This window comes from Peromyscus californicus, unplaced genomic scaffold (assembly GCF_007827085.1).
Source record: "Peromyscus californicus insignis strain IS unplaced genomic scaffold, ASM782708v3 Scaffold_5__1_contigs__length_169319896, whole genome shotgun sequence".
NCBI classification, from domain to species: domain Eukaryota; kingdom Metazoa; phylum Chordata; class Mammalia; order Rodentia; family Cricetidae; genus Peromyscus; species Peromyscus californicus.
The window spans coordinates 18,647,905-18,675,203 of NW_026294573.1; the positions used below are offsets into that span (position 1 = coordinate 18,647,905).

The 27,299-nt window shown below is 52.3% G+C and overlaps 1 protein-coding gene across 1 annotated transcript in view; it reads right to left on the reverse strand.

Annotated features, from left to right (window-relative positions):
• Window positions 1–27,299, reverse strand: part of Myom3 (myomesin 3) — a 55,515-nt gene that overhangs the window by 24,456 nt on the left and 3,760 nt on the right. Inside the window, exons 3-18 of the mRNA XM_052718247.1 lie at window positions 27,055–27,135; window positions 25,757–25,916; window positions 24,960–25,117; window positions 19,480–19,575; window positions 18,626–18,714; window positions 16,707–16,751; window positions 16,263–16,403; window positions 13,799–13,960; window positions 12,352–12,493; window positions 11,436–11,635; window positions 10,050–10,103; window positions 9,538–9,665; window positions 5,318–5,501; window positions 2,612–2,786; window positions 739–860; window positions 180–367 (exon numbers count right to left, since the gene is read on the reverse strand). Coding sequence (XP_052574207.1) covers window positions 180–367; window positions 739–860; window positions 2,612–2,786; window positions 5,318–5,501; window positions 9,538–9,665; window positions 10,050–10,103; window positions 11,436–11,635; window positions 12,352–12,493; window positions 13,799–13,960; window positions 16,263–16,403; window positions 16,707–16,751; window positions 18,626–18,714; window positions 19,480–19,575; window positions 24,960–25,117; window positions 25,757–25,916; window positions 27,055–27,135 — 2,125 coding nt within the window. The remainder of the gene's footprint in view (window positions 1–179; window positions 368–738; window positions 861–2,611; window positions 2,787–5,317; window positions 5,502–9,537; window positions 9,666–10,049; window positions 10,104–11,435; window positions 11,636–12,351; window positions 12,494–13,798; window positions 13,961–16,262; window positions 16,404–16,706; window positions 16,752–18,625; window positions 18,715–19,479; window positions 19,576–24,959; window positions 25,118–25,756; window positions 25,917–27,054; window positions 27,136–27,299) is intronic.

Sequence of the window (27,299 nt, forward strand, 5' to 3'; positions counted from 1 at the left end):
GGCTGGGGCAGGGAAGTGGGAGGTACCATGGTGGTGGGACAGCCAGAGCGGGAGACCTGTGGGGCTTCCAATATGGCTGTTCTGGGGGCTACTGGGTGGCAGGGCCTGGGGAGCCCCGAGGCTTTCCCGCCAGGCTTCTTGCACCTTGCACAGCAGTAGTGATGGAGCTGCAGCCTCACCTTGCACACCCGACTTGGGATAGGCTGATGGTTGACTGGGTGCCAGTCTGACTCCTCCGAATCGTGCTGGTCTACAAAGTAGCCCAGGATCTTGCCACCTCCACGCCGTTTGGGGGGCTTCCAGCCAATGACCATTTCATTCTTTCCACAGGATAGGAGTGCAAAATCATATGGGGCCGATGGGGTAGCTGTGGGGAGGCAAGGACTAAGGAGGGGCTCCTTGGGGTGGCTGAACTGAGCAGTGGGGCCCCAGGGAGCTGATAAGCCTCCCCTGGTGGGTGCCCACGTGATCTGGGAGTCTGCTCTGAGTAGCAGTGTCTGCTCCCTTCAAGGGTGTCTTGGAGTCTGATCTCTGAGCCTGGGAACTCTCCCACTGCCCAGGATCAGTACTCACCATGGCCTCAGGGCACTGTCACTTCCTCCCTGAAGGAAAGAGTGAGCAAAAGAGCTCCCGTCCCCTTGAGAGAGTTTTGGAAATAGACCTTCCAAGACATGGCCTTGGCTCCTGCTCAGGCCAGGCTTCCCTGAGGATTGCAGGCTGGACCTGCCCTGGACTCACCCAGAGCCTGCTTGACCCTGACAGGCTGTGTCGCAGCTGAACTCTCGCCAAGCCCAGCCTCGCTGACGGATCTGATGCAAAATTCGTACTCCTTCCCAGTCCTCAGCCCTGGAACCGTGAACCTGGGAGAGAAAAGTTCAGTCCTCAGGGGTGTCCAAACAGCTGACAGTATCTCAACTGCCTTATGGGATTAAATGGTCACTAGTGAGCTAGGAGTAGAAGATTCAAGTCTAAAATATTGCCCCAGTCTCTTGGTGACATACGAAATGGCACATGAAGAATGTCGTCCTTAGGGTTGAAAGGAATATCTGTTCTTCTAGAATTCATCACCCACATGTAAAGATGAGGGGCTGGAGGGTGGCGTAGTTGGTAAAGTGTGTACCACACACATCTGAGGAAATGAGTTTGGTCACTAGCACCATTGCCAAAGTGGTATGTGGTGATGTGTGTGCGTAACTTCTGCTCCTGGTGTATGTGCATGGATAGAGACAGGATCCCTGAAGGAAAGAGTCATTGACTGGCCAGCCTAGTCCATTAGAGAACTCCAGGTTCATTGAGGGACCCTGTCTCAAAAAATAAGATGAGATGCTGAGCAGATGGTTCAACCTGACCACCCGAGTTTGGTTTCCAGATCCACATGGTGGAAAGAGAGAACTAATTCCCATAGGCTGTCCTCTGACCTCCACATGCACCCAGATTAATGAATAAACATAATTTTAAAATATCTTTAAAAGGTGGGGCTCGGGAGATGGTTCAGTGGGTAAAGTCCTTGTGGAGCAAGCCCGAGGAGATGAGTTTTGCTCCTCAGGAGCCACAAAAAGCCAGACATGGTAGTCTGTAATCCCAGCTCTCCTTAACAGGGTGGGAGGCAGATAGAACTGCCCGTGGCCCACAGGCCAGCTAGCTGAGCACACACAGCAGTGAACGAGAGACCCTAACTCAATCAAGTTGGAAGGTGAGGACTGACATCAATGGTCGTTCTCTGGCCTTCAAAGGTCTACTGTGTCATGTGCACACCCAAATCCATGGACACGAGACACACACACACATACACACACACACACACACACACACACTCACACACACTCACACTTTACAAAAAGAAAGGTGGAGACTGACCGAGGAAGCCGTCTAATGTCAACCTCTGGTCTCCACACTCACGTGCACAAACGTACACGAACATATAGATAGATGCACACATTCACCACATTGGGAAACATACAAAAGATGCAAAGACGCCTGGAAGGGGGCTAGGTCAAGCCCAAGGAAGCCTAGCTCCCGCCCAGTGCTGCTGGACGCATGCTCATGCTCAGGACGCGTGCTCATGCTCAGGACGCGTGCTCATGCTCAGGACGCACGCTCAGCTTTGGAGAACAGTGTCTGGTATGATCTACACTGATGCCATGACTCAGCTTCTGAGAATCCTTTGAAAGACCCTCCAGAGAATTACCATCCCAGGCCCTTCAAAGAAACCCTGCCTTGTAGGAAACTGCCTTCCGTATCCTGTTTCCTCTGGATGATACAGGAACCCTGGGCCTCCTTTTCCCTCACCTACATTTCCTGTAGCTCTCTGGGGTGCCTGTCTGACAGAGGTTACCTCCACCCTCAGACTCCTGCCAACAGGCCTCTCAATGAGTGGATGTGTTAAAACAGACCCTCTGGATCCGGGTCCCCTGCCCTCACTTATTATAGGAACTTTGGCTACATCTAAGTTAAGACTCTGTGCCTCAGTTTCTCCATCTTTAAAACAACAGCACACACAGCCATGTTGAAGGCAGGATTGCAGTGAGCTAGAAGAACTCAACACACAGAAGAGCTTAGAGCGGCGCTCGGCCTGGGGTGTCCTGGCCAGGAGCCAGGGAGACAGACTTACTTGGTGTCCAGGACGGGCTTGTTGTTCACCGTCTGCCACTCTGATGCCCCTGCTTCCCGAGAGTAGATGTAATAACCCAGGAGTTCCGTGCCACCCTCCACAGGCTCCCAGGCAAGGGACACGGAGGTCTGTGTGTCTCGGAAAGCTTGAACTTGAGCTGGCGGAGGAAGAGTCGCTGAAAAGGAGGGGCGGAGAGAGGGCACAGAGTTATGGTTCTGACAGGTGAGGAGGGGGAGGAGGAGGAGCACGGGGGCATTTGGGAGGACTTCCCCAGCAGTCAAGGCAGTGGCTAGGTTCCTGACCTGCTACAGGGCTTTGGGACCGCCCAAGCTGAGTGTGCCTGATACCCACTCTCCTGCCCTACAGCACCTTTTCCTCACCCAAGCACTAAGGCCTTCTACATCAATCTCAGTCAGTCCTTCTCTCCCCTCTCCCTCCCTCCCTCCCTCCATTCCTCCCACCCTGCTCCAATTTGAACAACTTTCCCCAGGTTTAGCTTCAATCTTAAAAACAAAACAAAACAAACAAAAACAGAAACAAAAAACAAAACAAAACAAAACAAACCCCAAACAACAACAACAACTTGATTTTCTTTTCTTGAAAATTCTATACTGATATTCATGGTTCCCAAAGACCAAGTTGCTTGAGTTGGGACTCCCACGATTTGCTAAATGGATGGACAGATGGTTGTTTGTATGTATATATGGAGGTATACAAGCATGTATAGGTGGATGAATGGATGGTTGATGTGTGTGTGTGTGTGTGTCTGTGTATGTGTGTGTATGGGTGGATATGTGTGTGCCTATGGGTGGGTGGGAGCTCCGATGAATGAATGGGTGGGTAGAAGCTGATAACCCTGATGCTTACAACAGCGACCTCCAGAGGAGGAATCATGGGAAGAAGGACATTTCCTCTGGGCTTCCAGTTGCAGAATATTACTTTAACTATGTGAAGGTATGCTACATTTGTTTCTGCTGCATTTGTTTAACTATGTAAAGATGTGTTGCATTTATTTCACCTTGCCTACCTAAGGCACCTGATTGGTCTAATTAAAAGCTGAATGACCAATAGCTAGGCAGGAGAGGGATAGGCGGGGCTGGCAGGCAGAGAGAATAAGTAGGAGGAGAATCTAGGCTTGAGAGGGAAGAGAAGGAGAGACACTCATCTGGGGCTGGAAGCCAGGCAGCCTCCAGCCGGCCATGGAGACAGCAGGAAAGTAAGATAGACAGAAAGGAAGAAAGATTAAAAAAAAAACAAAACCCTAGAGGCAAATTGTAGATAAAGAGAAAGATTAAAATAAGAGCTAAGCTAAGGCTGAGCACTCATAACTAATAAGTCTCCACGTCATGACTTGGGAGCTGGTTGGTGACCCAAAAGAAAGAGCCTGGCACAGCCTCCCTCCTTTCTTCTCTTTCTCCCTCTCTCTCTCCTTGCTTTTCTCTCTTGTTTTTTCTTTTCATTTTGTACAGTAAAATCTACTTTCATAATACAAAGAAATGCTTCTTTATTTTTTTCTTCCTTCTCAATTCCTTCTTTTTCTGAATTGTACCAGTGTCTTGTTCTGAGGCTGGTCTAGAGGCTGCAGGCATCTAATCACAAACCATTCACTGGCAAAGCCCAGAATCAAAGTGAAATGTCCATCAGACTAGAATCAAAGAAAAACACCAGTTGCCCACCAGTCCACTCACATGTGCCATGTATATACATACTGTAGTGGTTTTTAAATAAGAATGGCCCCTATAGGCTCATATATTTGAATGCTTGGTCACCAGGGAGTGGAACTGTTTTAAAGGATTACAAGGATTAGGAGGTGTGGCCTTGTTGGAGGAAGTGTGTCACGGGGGTGGGGGGGAGTAGGGGAATGGCCTTTGAGGTTTCAAAAGCCCATACTAGACCCAGCCTTTTTCCTGCATCATGTCTGCCTGTGTGCTGCCATGCTTCCCGCCATTGTGATAATGGAGTATCTGTTAAAACTGTAAGCAAGCCCCCAATTAAAAGCTTTTTTAAAGTTGCCTTGGTCATGGTGTCTCTTCACAGCAATAGAACAGTGACTAACACACACACACACACACACACACACACACACACACACACGTATACATAAATTTTTGAAGCAGGGCAAATCCAGGGCTACTCCATGGAGCCCTCAGATCCTCTTGGAGAGCAGAGAACCTTAGAATGCAGAGGCTTTGAAAGAACAGGGGCCTTGAGAAGTTGGGGTGGGATGGAGCTCCCATGGGGGAACTCAGGAGGAGTCAAAGGTTGGGGGGACAGTCACCAGGGGCCCCCGAATCATAAGTGTGGCAAGTGAGAGCACCAGGTCTGCCTGGAGAGCCAGTTCTCACATGGGACTGTCTGGCCACTTGTGGAGAAAGTAAGGGCCTGCACAGGAAGTCCACCCATTTAAGAGACTCAGGACACCTTCACAACTGAGAGATGCTTCCTCATGCTCACGCCTGTGCTTAACCCAGCTGGTGACTGTCCAGTGTGAAATCATTGATCCAGGGAAAACACCCATCCCTCCCCAGGCCTGTTGCCCAGAGAAATGCAATTTCTGATAACTCAAAACCTTACAGACTGGAGGTTATGATGCTTTTCAGCTTCAGTGACAGGGAAATGCTCCTTGCTGAAGCCAGAGTTCCTATCCCAGGATTGACAACCTGAATAGCCCGCCTTTTCCCTCCATGGAGCAGCGTCACTCGGTACCTGGCTTGCCCTTCAGGGCAATGGGCTCGCTGGGTTCTGAGGGATCGCTCATGCCATACTGGTTCAAGGCTCGCACTCTGAAGACATATGATTTTCCTTTCTCCAAGTCCAGGAGGGCGAATCTCGGGGACTTGATGGGTGTTTCTGAGCTGATGGCTTCCCAGGTTCCACTACCTATGACCGACTGGGGAGCAAGAAGGATTGGGGTTGGTTCAGTGGCTGCTGGAGCCTGGTTGTGGGCTGGGCCCTTCCCCTGCAGGCTCTCAGAGCGGCTGTCTGCAGCTGGGATGAACTCCTGGGTGCCTTATCTCTCCTCCGTCTGCTTCCTCAACCTCCTCACTCTGAGGTCTGCTGAGCCCCTCGCGGGAGGTGTGGCCAGCACTAACTGTGGGTTCCGATGTGGCTCACACGACGCTAATGGCATTAATACCTGCAATCACTTGGGCCCAAACCTGTGCTTTAGGCACAAAGCCAGTTGACTCCACCTTCAAAACACATCCAGGGTCCAATGTGAGCTCCCCTCGACACCCTGGATCCAGGCCAGCTTCACCTGTTGCTTGAATTACTAAGTAGTCTCACTGACGCCTCTCATTCTGACGTCAGCTTTTTGTTGTTGTTACTTTTCTTTTCTTCCTTCCCCCTTCCCCCTTTCCTCTTTACTTCTTGCTATCTTTTTTTCTTTTGAAGATATATTTTATTATTTTGTGTGTGAGAGTACCCAGAGGCCAGCAGGGGGCATCCAATCCCTTGGAGCTGGAGTTATAGGTGTTTGTTCCGAGCTGGGATCTGAACTCTGGTCTTCTGATTGAGCAGTCTGGATTCTTAACTGCTGAGCCATCTTTCCAGCACTTTTTGATTTGTTTGTTTGTTTGTTTTTGAGACAGGGTCTCTCTATGTAGCCCTGGCTGTCCTGGAACTCACTCTGTAGATCAGGCTGGCCTTGAACTCACAGAGATCTGCCTGCTTCTGCCTCTCAAGTGCTGGGATTAAAGGTGTGTGTCATCATGCCTGCCCCCCCCCCTTTTTTTTTTTTTTTTTTTTTTTTTTGGTTTTTTGAGACAGGGTTTCTCTGTGTAGTTTTGCGCCTTTCCTGGAACTCGCTTTGTAGACCAGGCTGGCCTCGAACTCACAGAGATCCGCCAGCCTCTGCCTCCCAAGTGCTGGGATTAAAGGCGTGCGCCACCACCGCCCGGCTCCTTTTTGGTTTTTGAGACAAGGTCTCACGTAGCTCAGGTTGGCATAATACTCATTTAAGGGCGGCCTTGAACTTTTGAATCCTTCTGCCACTGTCTTCTAAGTGCTGAGATTACAGGTGTGCACCACCATGTCTCGCTCTGGTCTTTTCTTCAGTGGCTGTCAGTGGGATCCTCTATAGCAACCGGTCCCTGTCTGCTCAGAACCCTTTCAAGCTCCTGTGTCCTGACCTGTTACGAGACACTTCCTTGTGACTTGCCGCCTATCTGGCCACCATTCACTTTCCTTTCCCCACTACATTATACCTAGGTCTTCCTGTTGCTCTCCAGAGGCCCAGGTCCTATCTCTGGGCCTTCATACTTGTTGCAACCTATATCAGGAATGCTCTGGAATATTCTTGGCTCCTAATTTCCTATAGGCTCTCACTAAGAACTCCCCTTCTGGGGAAGCCTCCAGTCACACCTAAGACTTCTGAAGCCTCCCCTACTTTCTGTCTTATTCCTTAGGAACTCTCACTAGACAATGAACTCTTGTCCTTAATTTTACAGCCCCAGCTTGTCTCTCAGGCCTCACCACCTCACCATATCACCAGGGCCAGGATCGGTCCCTGCCCATGGGAGAATGGATGACTAAATGAATTCTCAGGAATTGCAAGGTGGATGCTACTTTCCACACGAGGGAGGGAGCGTAGGTGTTGAGACTTTTTGATAACGTGTCTGAAGTCACCCATCAAGCAAGATGCGGATAGGGCACACAAACTCGCGTGTGGGCCGCACCAGCTCAGCTCACACTCTGCTTTATCAGGGACTCAGAAGGCAACCACTGCTCCTGAGCTTCTGGATGGAGGGTAGAGAGCCACAATGAGGACCTGCTGACCCTGCCTCCCTGGCCCTTCTTCTCCAAGGCCCACATGACTGTCAGGGCCTAGAACCCACCAAAAAATGATCGCAGGCATCAGTGGACACTACCATCCACTTCATGTGTGCTGGGCTCCGCTTTGCACATTCAGACGACACACAGCTCAGACCTACACGGTGTGTGTTATTTATTATGTTATTATGTATCGTTATTATGAACATTGTACCAGACAGGAAACTGGGGCACAGAAGGGTTAACACAAACAGCATTGCTACTAATTTGCAGAAGCAGCTTTTGAGCCCAGGTAGCCCTGGCTCCGTAGCCCAGGAAACAAAGTTTCTCTTTTGTGCATATGTTTGTGTGAGGAAATGGTATGCCTAGGCAAGGGTGCCTGCATGTGTGGGTGCGTGCATTCGTGTGTGTGTGTGTGTGTGTGTGTGTGTGTGTGTGTGTGTGTGTGTGTGTATGCGCGCATACGTGCGCGTACATGCATGCAGGTGTGGGTGTATGTAGGCCAGATGTTGACACTGGATGACTTCCTCAATTGTTTTCCTCCTTATTCTTTTAGACAATCTCTTACTGAACCTGGGGCTCACTCACTGGCTAGACTGACTGGCCAGCCAGCCCAGGGAGCCTCCTATCTCTGTCTGCACCAGCACTGGGATTCCCAGAGCCCACTGGCATGCATGGCTTTTTATGCGAATGCTGGGGATCTGAATGCAGTGAGTACTTAGCCATCTTCCCAGCCCCACAAACTGTCAGTTATCTGCAGCTCTCTTATGCCAGAGAATTAAGGCTGTTTATCTGCTAGGTGAGAAGAGTGTCTTTCTGGAGAATCAGAGGTAGTGAATCCTCCTTGGACATTTTAAATTCATGGATTCAGCTAAGTCATTATTGAATCGGCTGTCCTCTCTTACAACAGGAGTGACCCTAACAGGGCCAGTTTTTTTTTCTTCCCCAGGGACTAGTTTGCTAAGACCTCTGCCCCATATTACCCTCATATCCCATGTTGACTCATGTCTGCCTTCAATCAGACTCTCTGGAAGTGTGTCCAGTCTGGTAGCCAATCAAGGTCCTACCCAGCCACAAGCAGGAACTGTTCTTGCTATTTTCAGTCAGACCCCTGACACAGCTGACAGACAGGCAGACCCCTGGCACAACAGACAGACCCCTGACACAGCAGACAGACCTCTGACACAGCAGACAGACCCCTGTAACCACAGTTGGTGACTAGACATCAGGAGCCAATCATAAAATGATTCCTGTACCAGCAAGGGTCTATACCCAATCACTTCAAAGTACACTTAACCACAGTTGGAATTTCCCTAGCTGTGCTTAAAAGGAGCCTGCGAGCTTCTCTTGGGGTCACCCTTAGCCTCTTTGTCAGATGGCTTGACCCCAGCATGCTGGAATTTTTTTTTATTAAACACTCTTGTGGATTGCATATGTGACTGGTGGTCTTTTATGGGACTTCTTGAGGACCCTAACAGTTACTTCATCTACTAACTCAGACTCTGCCTTTAGGGAGGTGAGTGAGCTGCAGTTACTAGCCCTGGCTATGTGTAGTGTTCTCCCCCACCCCCCCAGGCAGACTTCCAATACAGGATGGAGGACACTGAGCCACAGTGAGCTTAGGAAACTGGTTCAGCCTCAGACAGCAGAGCCTGGATTTGACTGGAGTCCATCAATGTTGTCTTCTGCTTGGACAAGAAAGAAGGGCCATCTTCCTTCCACCTCCTTCACAGTCTCCCCTGCTCCACCTCGGTCCCTAGTGAGGACCATTACTCAGTGCCCTGTCTGGTGAGTATAAGCCTCACTTGCCACTCAACATGGCCTCGAGTGCTGGGCCCTGGGTGTGGCCCTATGCCATTGACCTGGAGGTATGGAGGTGCCCAGGAAGCCAGTGGATCTCACTGTAGTTACAGCTGTCTGACCCTAGGGAGCACTATCTGTAATTACCTTGGCTTTCACCACAAAAAGGTCATGTAATCCATCCTCCTGCCTTAGAGTAAGGCTTAGCTCAGGCTCTTCCAGGCAGTAATTCCCACCTCTGAAGACCTCAAAGTTGTTCCTGGGGCTCTCCACATTCTGCACCACCTCCACCCCAGATCCCATAGCTGCCTATGTCTTAGGCTATCCTGGGGGCTGTTTCTTAGTCCCATCTGTACCTTTTCCAGAGAGTAAGTCAGTGGGGCTCTGCCATGGGGACGTGGCTCCTCCCAGCTCAGAACTGTGTAGGCCTCTCTGATCTCGCTGGCGTGGACATTGGTTGGGGCTGAGGGAATGGTTACAGCATCTGGAATCCAGAGTCATCAAGAGAGAGATGAATTTGCCGTCAATGACCCCTAATCTCAGCCCTGCATTCCACAGAGGGTGCTAGGAGCATGGAGGGGTGGGGTGGGGTGGGGCAGAAGATTGTCTTAGCTCACCCAGCAAACCCAGACAGAGCCAGCACCAGACCCTGGTTCCCTGAGGCCCTGTCAAGGGTCTTCCGGGGAAGTCATTTATTCCACAGAGGCACGGCCAGGCACTCTATGGGGACCCATGTTTGTTTTTTTCTGAGTAGATCCTTCTACACTCTGAACACAATGGCTTCCCTGTTCTGCCAGCCAATGAACACAAGTCCTGGAACTGTGAGGGGGCTGGCTCCAGGGACAGAGCTGGAGAAGGTCACACATACCTTCGAAATCATTCTTGCTGATGGTGATCTTGCTGCCCAGGTCATAAGGAATCTCTAGGAAGCAGGATGGAGCACAGGGGATTGGGTCAGGAGTCAGCTTAGGTTCTGTATCCTGCCTGATTCTGCTTGGCCTCGCAGCCCTGGCCATGCAGCTTTAGGAATGGGCCTTCTGGGTCTAGCTTTCTTAGAGTCCAAAGTGGGCCGTGTTGTTCTTGGGGCAGATGGAGCCAGACACAGGAGCCACATGCTTCAAGCTTATGGAGTTGGGGCAAACCCAAGACATGGTAACTTCTAAGGGCTGGGAGAGCTGTGTCTCCAACACCCCCAGAGGTGGGGCTTGAGGGCAGATGGTCCCCTCCCTCAGACTGAGGGCACCTGAAGTAGCAGCTGTGATCAGAGCTTGGTCAGATGTCTCTTAGGGATGGGTCTGGTGCCTTCCACCAGACCAGCTGTTTCTTCCCCCTCAGAGGAGGGGTTCCTAAAGACAGGACCATGCCTCCTCCACCAGACTAAGGATACTCAAGAATCAGACCATGAGTTCTCATCAAACTAGGACTGGGCAGTATCTTCTTCTTTTTCTTTATCTTAGTCTCAGACTCGGGCCTTTCTGGAGGTTGGGCGATGGTTAGTGTTAGACTGTCAATTTGACAGAATTTACAATCACCATGGAAACAAACCTCTAAGCATGTCTGTGAGGGAGTCTTATGAGGTGGAAAGACCTGTCCTAAATGTGTGTGTGTGTCCATTCTTTTTTTAAAAAAAATTTGTATTTTATGTACACGGGTGTTTTGCCTGCATGTATGTCTGTGTGAGGGTGTCAGGGTCCCCGGAACTGGAGTTACAGACGATTGTGAGCTGCCATGTGGCACCATTCTGTGGGCTGGGGTTCCGGATTAAGTAAAAAGAAGAAATTGAGACCACCAGTGGTGGCCGCCTCTCTTTGCTTCCTGACCATGAACAGAATGTAACCAGCTGCTTTGTGTTCCCAGGGTCATGGCTCTCCCGCTGTGAGGGACTGCACCCTCAAACTGGGAGCCCAAACAAGCCCTTCCTTTCTTTCTTTCTTTTTTTTTTTTTTTTTTTTTTTTCGTTTTTCGAGACGGTTTCTCTGTGTAGCTTTGCGCCTTTCCTGGGACTCGCTTGGTAGCCCAGGCTGGCCTCGAACTCACAGAGATCCACCTGACTCTGCCTCCTGAGTGCTGGGATTAAAGGCGTGCGCCACCACCGCCGCCCAGCTCAAGCCCTTCCTTTCTTACACTCCGTTTATTAGGTGTTTTACAGCAGCATTGACAACGGGCACCAGGTCACCTCTTTCCCATTGAGGCTGTCTATTCTGAGAGCCCTGACTGGGTCCCTCCAGGGTCCCCTCAGGATCTCCATACTCACCTGTCTTCCTCTGGGCTGCGTCATGGTCACCCATGACAACCACTTCTGAGGCCTTGGAAGGGAGGCTGCTGCCGGCCTTGCTGATGGCGCGCACTCGGAATCGATAGCTCTGCCCTTCAATGAGGCCTTGGATCGGGCACCGACAGGTTCCCCCAGGGGCCATATGGCAGGGCACCCATTCCTCCGAATCACCCTGGCACCTGTGGAAATAGATCCTGGCTTTCAGCCCTTCATGTCTGAACTCCTACAGGGGTTGTTTCCTGCACACAGGCTGCAGCTGCCTTCTGCCTATGCATGTCCTCCACTCCCACTTAGAAAGAAGCCTTGCCCCAGCCTGGGCCTAGAGACCTTTCACCATCCACCGCCATGATGGGAAGGTCCAATGCCTCTGGAGAGCTTGCTGTGTCCCCAACACTATGATGGGACCTTCACCCCCACTTCGATTTTGTTTTCCCCTGTCCCTGCATACTTAGAGAGCTAGAAATCTGGCCCAGGCATGCACTGCAGTCACCGGCCCCTCTTCTCTTAGGCCTGGTTTTCTCCTTAGCTCCGGCTTCAGCGTCCACAGCACATGGAGGTAGGGAGTTCTGTGTCTGCACCCCTCCGTCCCCACTCTCAGTGTGTCCCCCTCTGGGGTCTGACCTAGCCACCAAATTCACAGGGACTCAGGCTTCAAAGTACTTAACGGTTCTGTCCCAGAATTCTAGGCATCACTGTGAAAGAGATTTGGAAAAATGGACACCCTTGCGCTGTCTCTAAGCTGTTTCTTACTGTTAGCCCCTTGCTCTATTCTGAGAATCAGGGATGAGACACCTAGCTCGGAGTTTGTTTTTCCCACCTCTTGCCCCCACCCCCACAACAAGTTGTTTGTCAGTATTCTGCCCAAGCGGCTTTGCCACACCAGAATGTAACTCACAGCTCGATGGAGTAACCAGTGATGATGCTACCCCGGGTGTCACTGGGTGGGGTCCAGGTCAGGGTCAGGCAGTCTCTATGCACATTCAGGCACCGGACATTTAGTGGGGAGCCTGGGACTCCTGGCTTCTCAGCTGCAGCATCTGAACCCCAGAGGGGGAAAAAGGACTTGTTAGGGAATATTATTTTAAGGTGTGTTACTTTTGTTTATGTTGCATTTGTTTAACTCTGTGAAACTGTGTTACTGTGCCTGTCTAAAACACCTGATGGTCCCATAAAGAGCTGAACGGCCAATGGCAAGTCAGGAGAAAAGATGGGCAGGGCTGGCAGGCAGGGAGAATTAAAAGGCGAAATCTGAGCCAGGCAGTGGTGGTGCACACCTTTAATCCCAGCACTCAGGAGGCAGAGCCAGGAGGATCTCTGTGAGTTCGAGGCCAGCCTGATCTACAGAGAGAGATCCAGGACTGGTACCAAAGCTACAACAGAGAAACCCTGTCTCAAAAAACCAAAAAAAAAAAAAAAAAAAAAAAAAAAAGAGAGAGAGAGAGAGAGATCTGGGAGGAAAGATCAAAGAAGAAGTAGCCAGAGAATGAGGAGGACTCCAGGGGCCAGCCACCCAGCTACACAGCAAGTCACAGAGTAAGAGTAAGATTTACAGAAATAAGAGAACAGGAAAAGTCCAGAGGCAAAAGATAGAGGGCATAATTTAAGTTAATGAAAGCTGGCAAGAAACAAGCCAAGCTAAGGCCAGGCATTTATAAGTAAGAATAAGTCTCCATGTGTGATTTGGAAGCTGGGTGGCAGGCCCCCCAAAAAGAGGAAAAACAACCAACAACAAGGACTCATCCTCTGAGACCATTTGGCACCTAGATCTCCCCCTACCCTAGACCTCCTTTTCCCTGAGTCCTCCAGGGCCTGTTCTGACCTGGAGGACCAGTGACTGGGGGCTAACCTGGCCCCCACTAGACAGATGCATCTGGGGGAGGGGCGACATATCATTTATTAGGTGTCATTTTATACCAGGCACCTGAACAGTTGACACAATCGATCTGTGAACTCCAGAGCAACGTCCATTTTAGAGTTGAGAAACTGAGAATCACAGAGGTAAAGCAACACAATCATGGACACCCGGCTCACAGAACGACCAAGCCAGGAGCTGAACACAGGCAGGGTTAAGACACCAGAAGCAGAAGTCAGTGACCAGAACCTTCCAACACTGTACAGAGCCCTCCCTCCTGGTCCCCACTGCGTCTCCTATTGGGGGCTGTGGAGACTTGGTTGTGTCTCTTAGGATCCACAGGATGTTGCTACTGCAGGGACCCAACCCAGCTCCTCATCTTATAGCAGAGGAACCCTGGCTTTGAAGAGAGCAGGGGCCTTGGACAAAGTCTCCCCTACCAAGCTGTGGTCTCTGGTTCCAGCTGCTCCTCTTGACCACCACCCCTTACCTCTTATAAAGACGTAAGCACTCTGCTCCTGCGGCCCAAAGGGGGAGGAAACTCGGACCATGTAGAGCCCCTCATCCTCCTTGTAGGGACAGGACACCTTCACAGATGCCTGGCGGTCTGCGTAGAGTATCTGCCTGCGTGTTGAAGACCTCAGTAGCCTGCCTGTGGAGGGGAAGATGGTCCAGTGTGAGCTCATGGGGGATCCTGGCCTCACCCAGGAGCTCACAGAAGCTCGGGGTTCTGGAGGCCCTGGCCAGGTGCAAGAGAGAGCTGGTGTGGCTGAAGGCTGAGGTCCAATTTGATGGTGGAGGTAGATCCTGAGGGCTTTCAGAGATCTGTCAGTTCGGGCTCTGGACTTTTTTCTAAGATATTTGGAGGATGGGACCGGAGCTCAGGGAGGGTGGGGCTTAAGGAGAGGGTAAAGGATTAGGAAGATAATTAGCAGGTGAGGAACTGGTTCTATGGGAAGAAGAGAGGAACCCTTCATGAGGGTTCTCATGGGGGACTCACTGAATGGAAGTAGTGACTTTTTTTTTTTGAGATAAAATCTCATGTAGCCTATGTATCCTTCAGACTTCTGATCCTCCTGCCTCTGCCTCTTGAGTGCTGGGATGACAGGCATATGCTTTCATGCCGTACTTATGTGGTCCTGGGAATGGAAGCCAGGGCTTCAGGCTTGATAGGCCAAGTCCCCTGTCAAAAGGGCTGCGGCTTGCACTTTAATGTAGGAAGTGGACTGAGAGAGAAGGGAGCTCAGTGAAGGGCCAGGGTCTCTCACAGTGAGGAGGGCAGAGGCCTGGGCAAGGGGGGCAGAGGTCAGCAGAAGGACTGGGCGGTCTGTGACTAGGACCTTGAGTGGGGCTCTCCGAGCAGCCTTCCCTGAGCTGCCTTGGAGAACAGTCCTTTCTTGTCTCCAGAGCTCCTCCTTCCTGTCAGCACTCTATTTTGAATGATGGACAGGTTTGGGAAAACACACAGGTCTTGTTATTGCAGCTGTCCCTCAGAGCTCCTCCACTCCACCCCCCGGCAGATGCCTCCTCCCTGGGCTCAAGGCAAGGGCATGGGGAGGGAGGCTGTGTGTCCCTTGTTCTTAGGCTGCAGGCCTGGCCACAGTCAGGACCAGAGGGTCAACTGTCCTCTGTCCTCACAGAGTAGCCTGCTCTAGCCTTTCCCAGTCTGGAGCTCTTTATTTTGAACACACACACATACACACAAGTGCACGCACATGTACACGTATATGCGCTTGTACATCATACACTGTCTTCAAAAAGCCGGGGGTGAGCTACACAGCCTGTCCTGCCCCCTCCCCTTGGCCTCTGGTCCCTTTGTCTCAAATATCATTGCTCACTCCAGGGTCGGGGAGACACATGAAGCCAGTGCCTGAGGACAGCCGCCTGGGTAGACCTCACTGGCGGTGGCTCTGGTGGCTTCTCTGACATACAACTCCCTACGGCCATGCTAGTCTCTGCCCACTCCTGGACCTGAACTCAGAGTGGAGTCTTGGAGTCCAAAGTGGGGCAGATAGAAACAGACGGGAGCTGGGGCAAATCTGAGGCAGGATGCTTTCTAAGGGCTGAGAGAACTATGCCCCCAGCACCCCCAGAGATGGTGCTCTTCAGGGCAGACTGATTGCCTCCCTCAGACTGAGGGCACCTCAAGAAGCAGCCATGACCCTTCCCTGAACAGCTAGCTGTCTCCTAGGGATGGGTCTGGTGCCTTCCATCAGACTAGCTGTTTCTTCCCCTCAGAGTAGGGATTCCTAAGGACAGTGCTGAGCCTCCTCCATCAAACTAAGGATGTTTAAGAATAAGACTGTGGGGGCTGGAGAGATGACTCAGAGGTTAAGAGCACTGGCTGTTCTTCTAGAGGTCCTGAGTTCAATTCCCAGCAACCACATGGTGGCTCACAACCATCTACAATGAGATCTGGTGCCCTCTTCTGGCCTATAGGCTGAACACTCATGGTATACATAATAAAAAAAAAAAAAAAAAAAAAAAGAATAAGACTGTGAGTTCAGGGTGTGCCTGTGGGGGATTATCTTGATTGCATTCATTGAGGCGGGAAGACCCACCCACAGGAGCAGCACTTTCCCCTACTGGGTCCTGAACTGTCTAGAGGAAGGGCGCTGAGCAGCAGCAAGCGTTCATCACTCACTGCTCTCTGCTTCCCTAGCTGTGGATGGGATGTGACCAGCCGCTCGCTTCATGTGGCTGCTGTCATGGCTTCCCTGCCATGGTCGGCTGTACCTTTGAACCGTGAGCCGAAATAAGCCCTTTCTCCCTTAAGCTGCTATTGTCAGGGTGCTGTATCTCGGCACCAGGAACAGAAACAAAGACAACTCGGGACTCCACCTGGTTGTGCCCATCACTCCTCTGGCACTGCCTGGGGAAGGGGCATGGCTGACCGGGTGTTGTCCCTGGGTTGGGAGGGAGTGGGACTCTGCCTTGGAAAGCCAAAGCCTCACCGTCTCTGAACCACTGGATCCTCTGCTCGGCTCCTAACACATCGTCCGAGAACAAACAGGTCAGGGAGAAGGGCTCTTTCTCTCGGGCAAAGATGGGCTTCAACACCGATGTAAACTCCACGCTGGGGCCGAACATAGATCCTGGGTGGGGACAGACACACGAGATCAAAGTCTTTAGAACACCAGCCTGTCCCGGGGACTAAATGGGAGCAAGAACTCTTCTGGGCTGTGCTCATTCCTCTAGGTCGGGATTCACAGTTCTCAAAGGGGTATCAGCAGGGAAAGACATCCTGGGGTGGGAGGAGGGAACCCCGTAAGTGGGCATGTCAGTTAGGAATCTGTGCCTGTGACAGACAACCTTCTGTGGATAGCCTTTGCAGGCAACAGTGACTCTTCTGAGCAGGAAGGATCCCAGATGCCCTGTGCACCCCCCAGCCCACTTACGTTTAAAGATCTCGGAATCAAAGCCAGCATCCTTTCCCAGGTAAGCTGCGAAAATAAGGCAAACACGGCTAGAGAGGACTCAGATCCCTCAATCCTATACATTTGGGGACATGGCCTTGGGTGTGGGTTTGAGTCCTGACTTGTCAGTGACCCCTGCAGCACCTCTGGGGAAAAGTCATTATGTTCCTGTGCCTCAGTTTCTTCATCAGTAAAATGGGAGCTGCGAGTGCTCCCTGAAGGTGTGGGTTGTGAACAAACTGATTTCCACAAATAAAGCCCCCAGTCAGTGCCCTGCATACAGTAGGTGCTTTATAAATGCTGGTTTTCCTCCTCTGCCTGGACTTCCTGACTGGATCGTACACTGTCCTCAAAGGGGACAATCCTGGCCAGAGACTCTGGGCTTTCTGGGGGTATCATGGTATCATCATAGACAGAGACTGGAAGTTCAGAGTGAAATGGACATGTCCCCCCAAGAGCAGCCACCCCTAGGGCTTAACTGCCTATCCTCACAGATGGAGAAACCGAGGCAGAGTCACCCAGCTAACCCCAGCAGCCTGAGCCATGGTGTGACCCTGGTCCCCAGCGTTAGGTCTGGAAAGGGTAGGGGGAGGTTCCAGGTAGCACACAGAGCTGGTGGGAGATTCAGTATTAGACCCTTGGGTCCTGTCTCCCAGCACAGGAACATGCGTAGAGACAGCAGCACCCCATGTTACCATGGAGATGACACAGAGGGCAGGAATAGTATCTGTGAGCTGATGCCCTGGGCGGGGATCCTTGAATTGCTGGCCTTGATGGAGGGAGGGAGGGTTGGCCAGAGAGACAGTGTATGGCCAGTGTGTGACCTTGGGCTTCACTCTGGGCACAGCCTAGGGGGCAGCTCAAATGTCTACATAGAGAAGCAGGATGGGTGACGGGGACAGCTGCCTCCCGAGAGCTATCTCAGGAATGTACAGAGTAGAGGATGGCAAAGGACAGTTTAACAAGGATAGAGACAGGCAAGGAGGGCAGAGCTGGACAGCTGCCCTGCCTGGATGGGTGACAGAGAGAGACACACACACAGAGACAGAGAGACAGAGAGAGAATACACCAACCGCGGGCCTCTCACTCCAGAGCCCTGAAAGCCAGGTGTGGCATTCACAGAGGGACAGAGGACAACATCCTCTCCCAGGAGCAGTATGTCAGTCTGAGGCAGAAGCAGGATCCCGGCTAGCTGGGGCAGAGGCAGGGTGGGAAGCCAGGTCTGGCTGATGCCTGGGTGTCTGACCTGCTGTGAGCTGTGCTGTTTGAATATTCATGGGGCAACATCTAGGAGGGGAGGAGACCAACAGGAAAATGCACATAAGAAAGCCAAGAGCGTCAGTGGGGCAGGGCGTAGGGAGGCTTAGACATCCCCTGTGCTCCTGGACCACCCTCTTGGAGGCTCTCATCTGGGCCAGGCTCCAACATGTTCATGGAGATGGGCAGACAAAGGTCACCTGGAACAGTCGACTAGGTTCTCCACGGAGGGCTGTCAAGGGGCGTTGGGGCCTGAACCCAGTCTGTTTTGTCCTCCACGTGGAGGGCAGTCCCCCTTTTCTAGTCCGTCTACCTAGTTCATCCACACAAAATCTAGTGACTTACATGCCTGTTATGACCCTGTAGACAGAGCTAAGTTCAAGGCCAGCACAGGATAGAGAGAATGTATACCCTCGATGCATAATGAGTGCTGGGGGGCGGGGAGTTAGCACCTTCCTTCTTCTCCTGGTGGCTCTCCACATCAATTTCCAGGGACAGAGGTTCCTTTTTGTCACGCTTATGCCATCAGCTTACCTAGCTGTCCTTGCCCCCAGGATTCCCAATCTCAGCCAACATGACCCTTTCTTCATGGTGACCGTAGGTCCATGACTATCTGCTGGTTTGGGGCTTATGTGTGGACTTACAGCGGATGAGGACTTTGGCGAAGGAAGAGGCCTGGCCGTAGGCATTCTTCACCAGCACAGTATAGGTGGCTGAGTCCTCAACCGTACATCTGAAAAGGAGGGAGGGGGAATCTGGTAGGAGCACACGCCCCTCTGCCGATGGGAAAGCCTGGGTGAGAAGGAAGCCTGGTGGGAAGACTCTGGGCTGTGTGTCTTTGGACTGGTCACTGGGTCTCTCTGAAAAACTAGGGCTACTCATCAGCCTAAACCAGCTCAAGGGCTTTGAAAATATCGTGTTCCATACTGCATTCATCACTGACTGTAGAATATCAGAAAGGTGAAGCGATTCTCCCAGAATCTCACAGCAGCTGAAATTCAATGCAGCTGTCTGTGCCTCTTTCCAGGTACCGCCTCCTCCCCTATTGACATCTCCATGTCAAAAACCAGGAGCAGGGTTGTCTCCTTTCACACAGGGCAGTAGACTTGCTGAGGACTAGTGCCAATCCATGCCAGACCCTGGCACAATGCCCAGATCTTCTCTTTCAGGCCTGGGTCTCATCACCAGCCAGACCAACCCTGTGTGTGCCCAAAAAAGCATGACTGGTTCCTGTCCAAGGTACCTTGATGACAGAGTAGACGGTAGGATGTGTCCATCTGGCCCAATCAGCAAGCCAAGAGTCCCTTGGTGTCCTGTTCCCTGGCACTTGGGGCAAGATCTCTCTTGCTTCAAAGACCAGTCTTACCTGACCCCTAAGGTTCCCCCTGGTCTTCCAAGCCTTCTGAGGATGACTAAACCCGGGCACCAGAGTCCAGTTTTGGTCTCAGAGATGTTGGGGCACGAGTCATGGAAGGGCCACGTTGGGTCTGTGGTTTACCTCCTGATCTCCAGGGTCAGCAGTCCGTAGCTGTTGGTCATTCGGTACTTGCCGGCTGGAAAGAGGCGGGGGTCAATCCGGATGTCATTCTTGTACCTGTGGAGACAGAGTAGCTGCCATGAGCAGGAGGAAAGCTGAGCTTCTCCGGCCTGGATTCCAGCCTTAGTCATGTGCGGCTCACCGGCCGGCAACACCCAGGGGAGTTTCACTGCCAGCCTCGGTGTCCTCACCTGGGGAGTGGGAGTGCACTGGGCTGGCCCTGCACACAGGGCCGACTCTGCAGAACTGCTGTGATTCTGAGGTGGGGGTAACACTTCCTCGGCTCTGCTCGCTGTTCAGAGATCCGCCCCAGTTAGGGGTTGCTACCAGAGGCACTTCCAGGGTGCACCAGGGACTAAGCCTTGAGCTTTTGCTCCTTTTTGGGGGGCCTGTACCAACGAAAGCCCCACAACCTCTCTCTATAACTCCCCAGGGCAGAGATTATAATTACTGTCATTTATTTATTAAAGTTTTGAAATTGGGTCTCAGGTAGCCTGGGCTAGCCTTGATTTGGAAATGTAGCCAAGGATGACCATGAATTGCTAATCCTCCTGCCTCCATCTCTCAAGCACTGGGATCACAAGTGAACAGCCACCAAGCCTAGTTGCTGCTGCCTGTCTTCCTCTTCCCCCTTCCTCCCTCCTCCTCCTCCATCTCCCTCTTCCTCCTCTCTCTCCTCTTCCCCCTTCCTCCCTCCTCCTCCATCTCCCTCTTCCTCCTCTCTCTCCTCTTCCCCCTTCCTCCCTCCTCCTCCTCCATCTCCCTCTTCCTCCTCTCTCTCCTCTTCCCCCTTCCTCCCTCCTCCTCCACCTCCTCCTCTCCTCTTCCCCACCTCCTCCTCAATCTTCTTTGGAGACAGGGTCTCACTATGTAGCTCACATGAGCCTTGAATTTGAGATCTTCAGGGCTCAGCCTTCTGAGTGTTGGGATTACAGGTGTGCACCTCCACATCTGATTCTTAATTTTAGCTCTCGATTAAATCACCCAAGGAACCTTAAAGATCTCCACAGGGGGCTGGGGTGCAGGCTCAGCGTGGAGCATTTGCCTGGCACACGTGAGGCCCGGGTTTGTCTCAGCAGTCCCCAAGGGCTCTTTACTATGTATGGTGTTTGACGCAAGCCTTGTAGGGTCTGTGTTAGTGACCACCCATTGCTCTCATATCAGTTCTAAAGAAACAGGATTTACCTTGGCGCCTCCCAACATACTGCCTTCTCTTTGCCCTTTTCTCTGGGAGGTGTGGTCATATGACAATGGTCAACAGCAAATGAGGACAGGTGCCCCATGGCTGCTGCTGACACACTTTGCATCACTGTGACCTCCTCTGTGTCCTGTGGCTGGAAGAAGGCTGGGATGCTGTGGGCAGAATTGCCGGTGGCCGGTGCTGTGTTCAGACACCAGAAAAACGAATTCCTACCTTATTTAAGCTGTTGGAAGATAAAACAAAGCAACTCCATGCTCAGGAGGCAGGCTGTGTCCCAGACAAAATTAGGACTTCTGGTGTAGGACCTGAACACCAGTGTGGTGTGTGTCTGTGTGTGTGTAGTCCTGCTGGGGACTGATATATGCTAGGCAAGTGCTAAACTCTGAGCACACCGCCAGTATTGTTGTTGTTGTTGTGGTGGTGGTAGTGGTGTGTGTGTTTGTGTGTCTCAGGGGTGAATGCAGACATGCCTCTTCCTGCTCAAGTGCTGGCAGTTAAGGTTGAAGAGGAGGGCATCTTGTTGCAGACAGAGGGCGCCCCAGGCCGAGGACAAGCCTTCCTTGGACCTGGCCTGTCTGTCCCGGGTGCTCTGTTTATCTCCATGGTCACGGAACAGAGGCACACCCACCCTGTCCCCAGGCTGTACGCATTGCATTTCGGAAAGGGGCCCAGCTAAGTCCCCTGTGGGGAGGGCAGTGCCTAATCTGGGCACACACCAGCTCTGAGGGCCAGGCCCCTAGCCCACACCTGTCAGGAACATTCCAGACACCTCAGCCTGTCCAGCCTTCCTCTCAAGACGCAGCAGCTGTAGCTCAGGGCGTGGCCTGCACTGCAAGGCCCTCAGCCTCATCCTGCACTTGCAGCTAGAGGCCTCATGAGAGAGACTTTTACTATTTGCCTAAATCTCATGGTTCGTGGGGACAGTGTCTGACTGGGTAGCCCAGGCCGGCCTCAGGTTTGTGACCTTCTTACCTCAGTCAGCCTCCTAAAAACAGGGATCAGAGGCCTGCGTTTCCACACTTAGCGCTCCCAGTGTATTTTGATGCTAGATTTTATTGATTGGTTGATGATTGATTGATTGATTGTCTTTGAGACAGGGTCTCACTACGTAGCTCTGGCTGTCCTGGAACCACAACTCAGATCTTTTTTTTTTTAAGATTTTTTTTTAATTAAAAATAATTATGTGCAGGAGGTGTTGGGGGGAATTGTGTATGTGAACCCATAGAAACCAGAGACTTTGGCTTCATTGAGCTGGAGTTATAGGCAGTTGTGAGTTACCAGCATGGGTGCTGGGAATTGAGCTCTGGACCTTTGGAAGAACAGTACTCGTTCTTAACTGTTAAGCCATCTCTGCAGCCCTAGATTTCATTTTTGAGGGTACTTTGTCTGAGAGATTTATTTTAGGTGACTTTAGTGAGATTCAAGGTTTATTTCTGTGGGCTAACCATAGCCAGAGTGGACCTCCCTTGACCTGATCAATCTGGCCGAGAGCTCTAGCTGCCTGGAGTTTGTGGGCATCCTCTGCATTTTCCCGTGTCTCTCCCTTTCCATGTCTCACCTCGTCTCTGACACTGAAGCTGCCAGAACTCTCCAGTATCCCCCATGTACCTGGGCTGGTCAGTCACACACCTTGTCTGGCTCCAGCCTGCTTTCCAGCCATTGCTGACCCCTCCCTTCGCCTCTTCCTGGCACCCCTCTAAGCACTGAGCTCCCCCAAATACCCAGACTTGGGTTTCTCCTTCCTGTCCACATGCGGTCCCAAGAAGAGCACTGGCTTCCACTGTGCGCCACCGGAGGATGGACCCCTCTCCCTGCCTGCCCTAAGTCGCAAATCCACCCTCAGTGAGCACACCAGCTCCAGCACCCGCATCGACACCAGCTCCAGCACCCGCATCGACACCAGCTCCAGCACCCTCATCGACACCAGCTCTAGTACCCTCAGCGACACCGGCTCCAGCACCCTCATCGACACCAGCTCTAGTACCCTCATCGACACCAGCTCCAGTACCCTCAGCGACACCAGCTCCAGTACCCTCAGCGACACCGGCTCCAGCACCCTCATTGACACCAGCTCCAGCACCCTCATCGACACCAGCTCCAGTACCCTCATCGACACCAGCTCTAGTACCCTCAGCGACACCGGCTCCAGCACCCTCATCGACACCAGCTCTAGTACCCTCAGCAACACCGGCTCCAGCACCCTCATCGACACCAGCTCCAGTACCCTCATCGACACCAGCTCCAGTACCCTCAGTAACACCAGCACCAGCTCCAGCACCCTCAGTGACACCAGCACCAGCTCCAGCACCCTCAGTGACACCAGCTCCAGTTTGTGTAACCCAGTGCTCAGCAAGTTTGCCTCCCTAGGGTAAGGCCGTGCGTTTGAGTCCTCCCAATGCTTCTGCAGCTAGGAAATGCTCAATAGTTGCTGAATGAATGGACTCTCTTGACAAGCCTGCATCTTGAGCAGGGATATTACCCTTAGAGACCAGTCACATGGTTCTGCTCCGGAATTGCAAAGTCAGGGGCCCCAGGGGCCACCAGAGTCAGTGGGGCTGGACAGCCTGGCTTTGACTTCTACCTTTTCAGAAATGCTTGGCTCTGTGGGGCTGGCCTTCTTGGCTGGAGCAGAAACCAATCCCCCTCCTAGAGGCTCCCATGGAATGCCTTAGATGTGGGCTTAAGAGCCAAGATGGGCGGGGCTTGGCTGCAGTTGGACAGCTGGGGCTCTGAACCCCGACTCAACCCAGATCTGAGTTGGAAGCAGACCTCCCACTGCGGCCAGCCACTGCCACATAGGATTGCCTTGGTCTCCACAGCACCTCGGTCTCGGTGCCCGGCACACTGCCCTGTGCTCGGCTTTGAAAGCGTGCCAGCTGGAACTGGCCAGCCTGGAGGCCAGCTCTCTGGAGATATCCCCTGCCTGCATGCTTCCCATCCTCAACTCCTCAGCACTGTGTGCTTTAAGTTAAAAAAAAAAAAGAGTTTACCTATTGATCTCTTGCTCTGTGGCTACTGGAAGGATTCTCGCATTTGAATCCTGGTCCACTTTGGTTGTGTGACCTTAGATAAGGTCTGTGTAAAGCGGGCCCCAGCAAGATGCTACCCTTTTTCTTCTGTTTTTGGACCATGGGCTTTTCATCGTCTAGCTCCCATGCCACATCTTCCTGAGAAGCCTTCCTGGACACCAGTCCTGGACAGCCATTACCTTCCCTCTCCGTCCCCTTTGATCTGAGCAGGACCATGAATATACTTCTCTGTGGCCAGTCCTCCCTGGCTGAGCGTTCCTTGATGGTGAGACCCTGACAGGGTCTGGGATGGTGATACTGATGGTAAATATTGTTGAAACCCCTTCCTTATCCGCTAGCATGCCTGGCAATTGGCCTAAGACCCTGTGAACAGGGACTCCACTCTGTGGACAGTGTGACTCCTTCTAGGAAGTGGCCACTATTATCCCCATTTCCACCACCTTGCTCAGGGGAACCCTCACAGCTATGAGGCTTCTGGGGTTCTGGTGTGCTTCTGGAAATGTCTCCTGCTTTCCTAGCTCTTTCCATTTTTCTTTCTTTTAAAAACATGATCCTCTTGCCTCAGCCTCCCGAGTGCTGGGATTGCAGGCATGCGCAACCATGCCTGGCACTTTCCCAGCTCTTGTCAAGTTCTGAGGACTTCCTCTGTGGGACATTAAACTCTTAGCATGCATCAGCTGGATAAGGGATCTTCAGTCCATTGTATGGGCAGGAGGTGAAGGCAAACCGGATCCGGGAAGGTTACATCATACACCTGAGGCCACACTCTGACTCAGCGGAGGGAATGCTAGGCCTGACTTTAGGCTCACACTCTAGATCTGAGCCTGCCCTCCCAGCAGGGTCCTGCCCTCCCACCTCTCCTCCCTAGCTCTCCGTCCTCCCAGACAGTCACTAGTGCTGAAGATGCTCAGCTCAGAGCAGCTGCCTTTTCACACCACCAGAATCATATTTTTACAAGGGCTGGCTCTCCAGGGGGCCAGTCTTCCAGGCCCAACCCGGCTGGAAGGTGACTAAGAATAACCAAGGCCTGAGGTGGCCTGAGGCTCCCAGGCAGCTGTCGTTGCTCTGTGTGTAGGGTGGGCAGAACTCAGAGTCTGTGGGCTGTGGCCTTGCTGAGACAGAGGAAGCTTGGGTGAAGATGGAGGACCACAAAGACCTCCGAGCGAGATGGGTGGAGTGTGAACACTCTGTCTCCAGCCCCAGGAGCTTACCAGGTGACCTGGAATGGAGGCGAGCCCTGGACAGTGCAGGTCAGCAGTACAGTGGTGTGCTCCCAGACGGCATGCGAGCGAAGTGGGATCCAGAACCAGGGGCCGCGGCCAGAGCACAGCTCAATCAGCTCCTTGGCCTCTCGGACCTTCTCCTCTGTCTGGAGGTGAAGGGGTGTGTGACTCCTAGGGGCTAGGCATGGGTTCCCCACAATGTTGCCACCCCCCAACCCCAGCATTCAGACTGGCTGAGCCCTCATCCACTCCACCTTGAGGCAGTGTTGCTCAGTGGGCAGGAAATGTGCTCTAGGACCAGCTATGGGATCACAGGCAGAGCCTCATTCTCCTTGCCTGTGAAATGAGGATGATGAGGATATTTACTCGCTCGCCCCCCCTTCCTGGGGGTTGTAATGGGGAGTAAGTGAGTCAATCCATGAAAAACACTGTATGTTATGTAAAGAAGCTGCCTGAAGTCTGACCTAGACAGCGGGTGGGGAAGGGACATCGGATCCTGCACAATTATGAAGTTCGTACAGACACTGAGAAGTCACTCTACAAATCTAAGCTCATTTAATTTCTACCTCAGCACAGAGCTGTTACAGCCACACCCGAGACACAGGCGGGAAACTGAGGCTCAGGAACAGCCTGACCCTTTCCCAGGTTACACAGCCAAGTGTAGGGCATTGAGATGGGAACCCAGGATCTGAGTCCTCTCCTTTGAGAAGGAGTGAGAGTGAGGATAGGGCTTGTGGTGGGTGTTAGATCCAAGGCTGGCGGGAAGGCGGACCCCAGTGCCTCACCCGTTGACGCAGGGCCCTCCAGTCACGTCTCTGGCGCAGCAGCCTCTGGGTCCGGAGGAAGGCCATCTCCATCCGCTCCAAGTCATTGCCAAAGCCCACGCGCCTCTGTCCACGCTCCTCCAGCTCTACTGTGGTGGTCTGGCGTCTCAGCTTAGCTTCCCTGCAGGGTCAGGACTCAGACAGGGCCCATGGAGGCTGGAGCAGTCGTACCCCGACCCCCACATGCTAGTGTGCTTTAGGACCAAGCACAGCCTTGCATCCTCTTCTGCCTGCAGACACCTTGGAAGGGGACTGGGGATTCAGCGAGTGCTTGCCTCAAATGCACAGAGCCTTGGGTTTGATCTACAGAACCACATAAACCAGATGTGGTGGTACATGCTTACAGTCCCGGAACTCAGGACCAAAAGTTCAAGACCACCGTTGGCTACATATCAAGTTTGAGCCAGCCTAGGCTACATAAAACCTTGTCTCAAAAAAGTGTGTATGTAAATGTGCATATGTGTGGGGGACCTGCTAACCAACAGAACTTAATAAGCATGTAGTTGTGAATGGAGTGTGTGAGGCTGCTCAACAAACACTGGCTGATTATTATTATTATTATTATTATTATTATTATTATTATTATTATTATTATTTTGAGACAGAGTTTCTCTGTGTTGCCCTGGCTGTCCTGGAACTTGTTTAGTAGACCAGGCTGGTCTCAGACTCACAGAGATCTTCCTGCCTCTGCCTCCTGAGTGCTGGGGTTAAAGATGTGTACTACCACGCCTGGCTTTGTTGGTTGATTTTTGCTGTGTCCAAGTGGACACGTGTTCCTCTCCCCACTTCTTAGAGTAGGAAACTGAGGTCCAGTGATTGGCTTAGAGACAGCAAGACTATGTCCCAGACCTCTAAGCTCAGGGCCCTTCCCTAAGCTATGGTACCTCTGGAGAGGCACTCAGGGACCTTCTGTTCCTTGTGTGAGACTTGCAATCATTACCAGCTCTGTAATCCATGGCCAATCCCTCTCTTACTTTGGGTAATGAGGATAGCTGCTTGGGGACAATCCTTTCCTGCTGTGGGGACTCTTCGTGTGTGTGTGTGTGTGTGTGTGTGTGTGTGTGTGTGTGTGTGTGTGAAGCTGGGTGTGGAGAAAGTGGCTGGTTTGCACCCTGCCCAGCCCTTCTCCTCCAAAGGGACTTCAGACAGGTCCACTGTGTATCAGTGGGAGCCCAGTGGTGAGGTAGGGAACAGGGGACCAGGGACCAGGGTCAAGACAAGACAGCCCTTCCTCATCCAGGGACAGCCATGTGACTTACCAGGACAACTCTGAGGAGGCTGTCAGGGCCAGGGCAGCAGCCAGGGCATAGTCTTCGGAGCTGAACTGCTGTTCCTCCTCACTGCCAGGAGAAAGGGAGGTCACTGCTCTTGGGGGACTGCCTGGGGTTCCTGAGGCCATGGCTATACATTAGGGTACCAGCAGGCACCCCCTGAGCTCCCTTCTCATACTGAACCTCCCTCTTCATGCTGGGGTCTCAGAGAGCAGGGGTGTTTGCCCACCCCA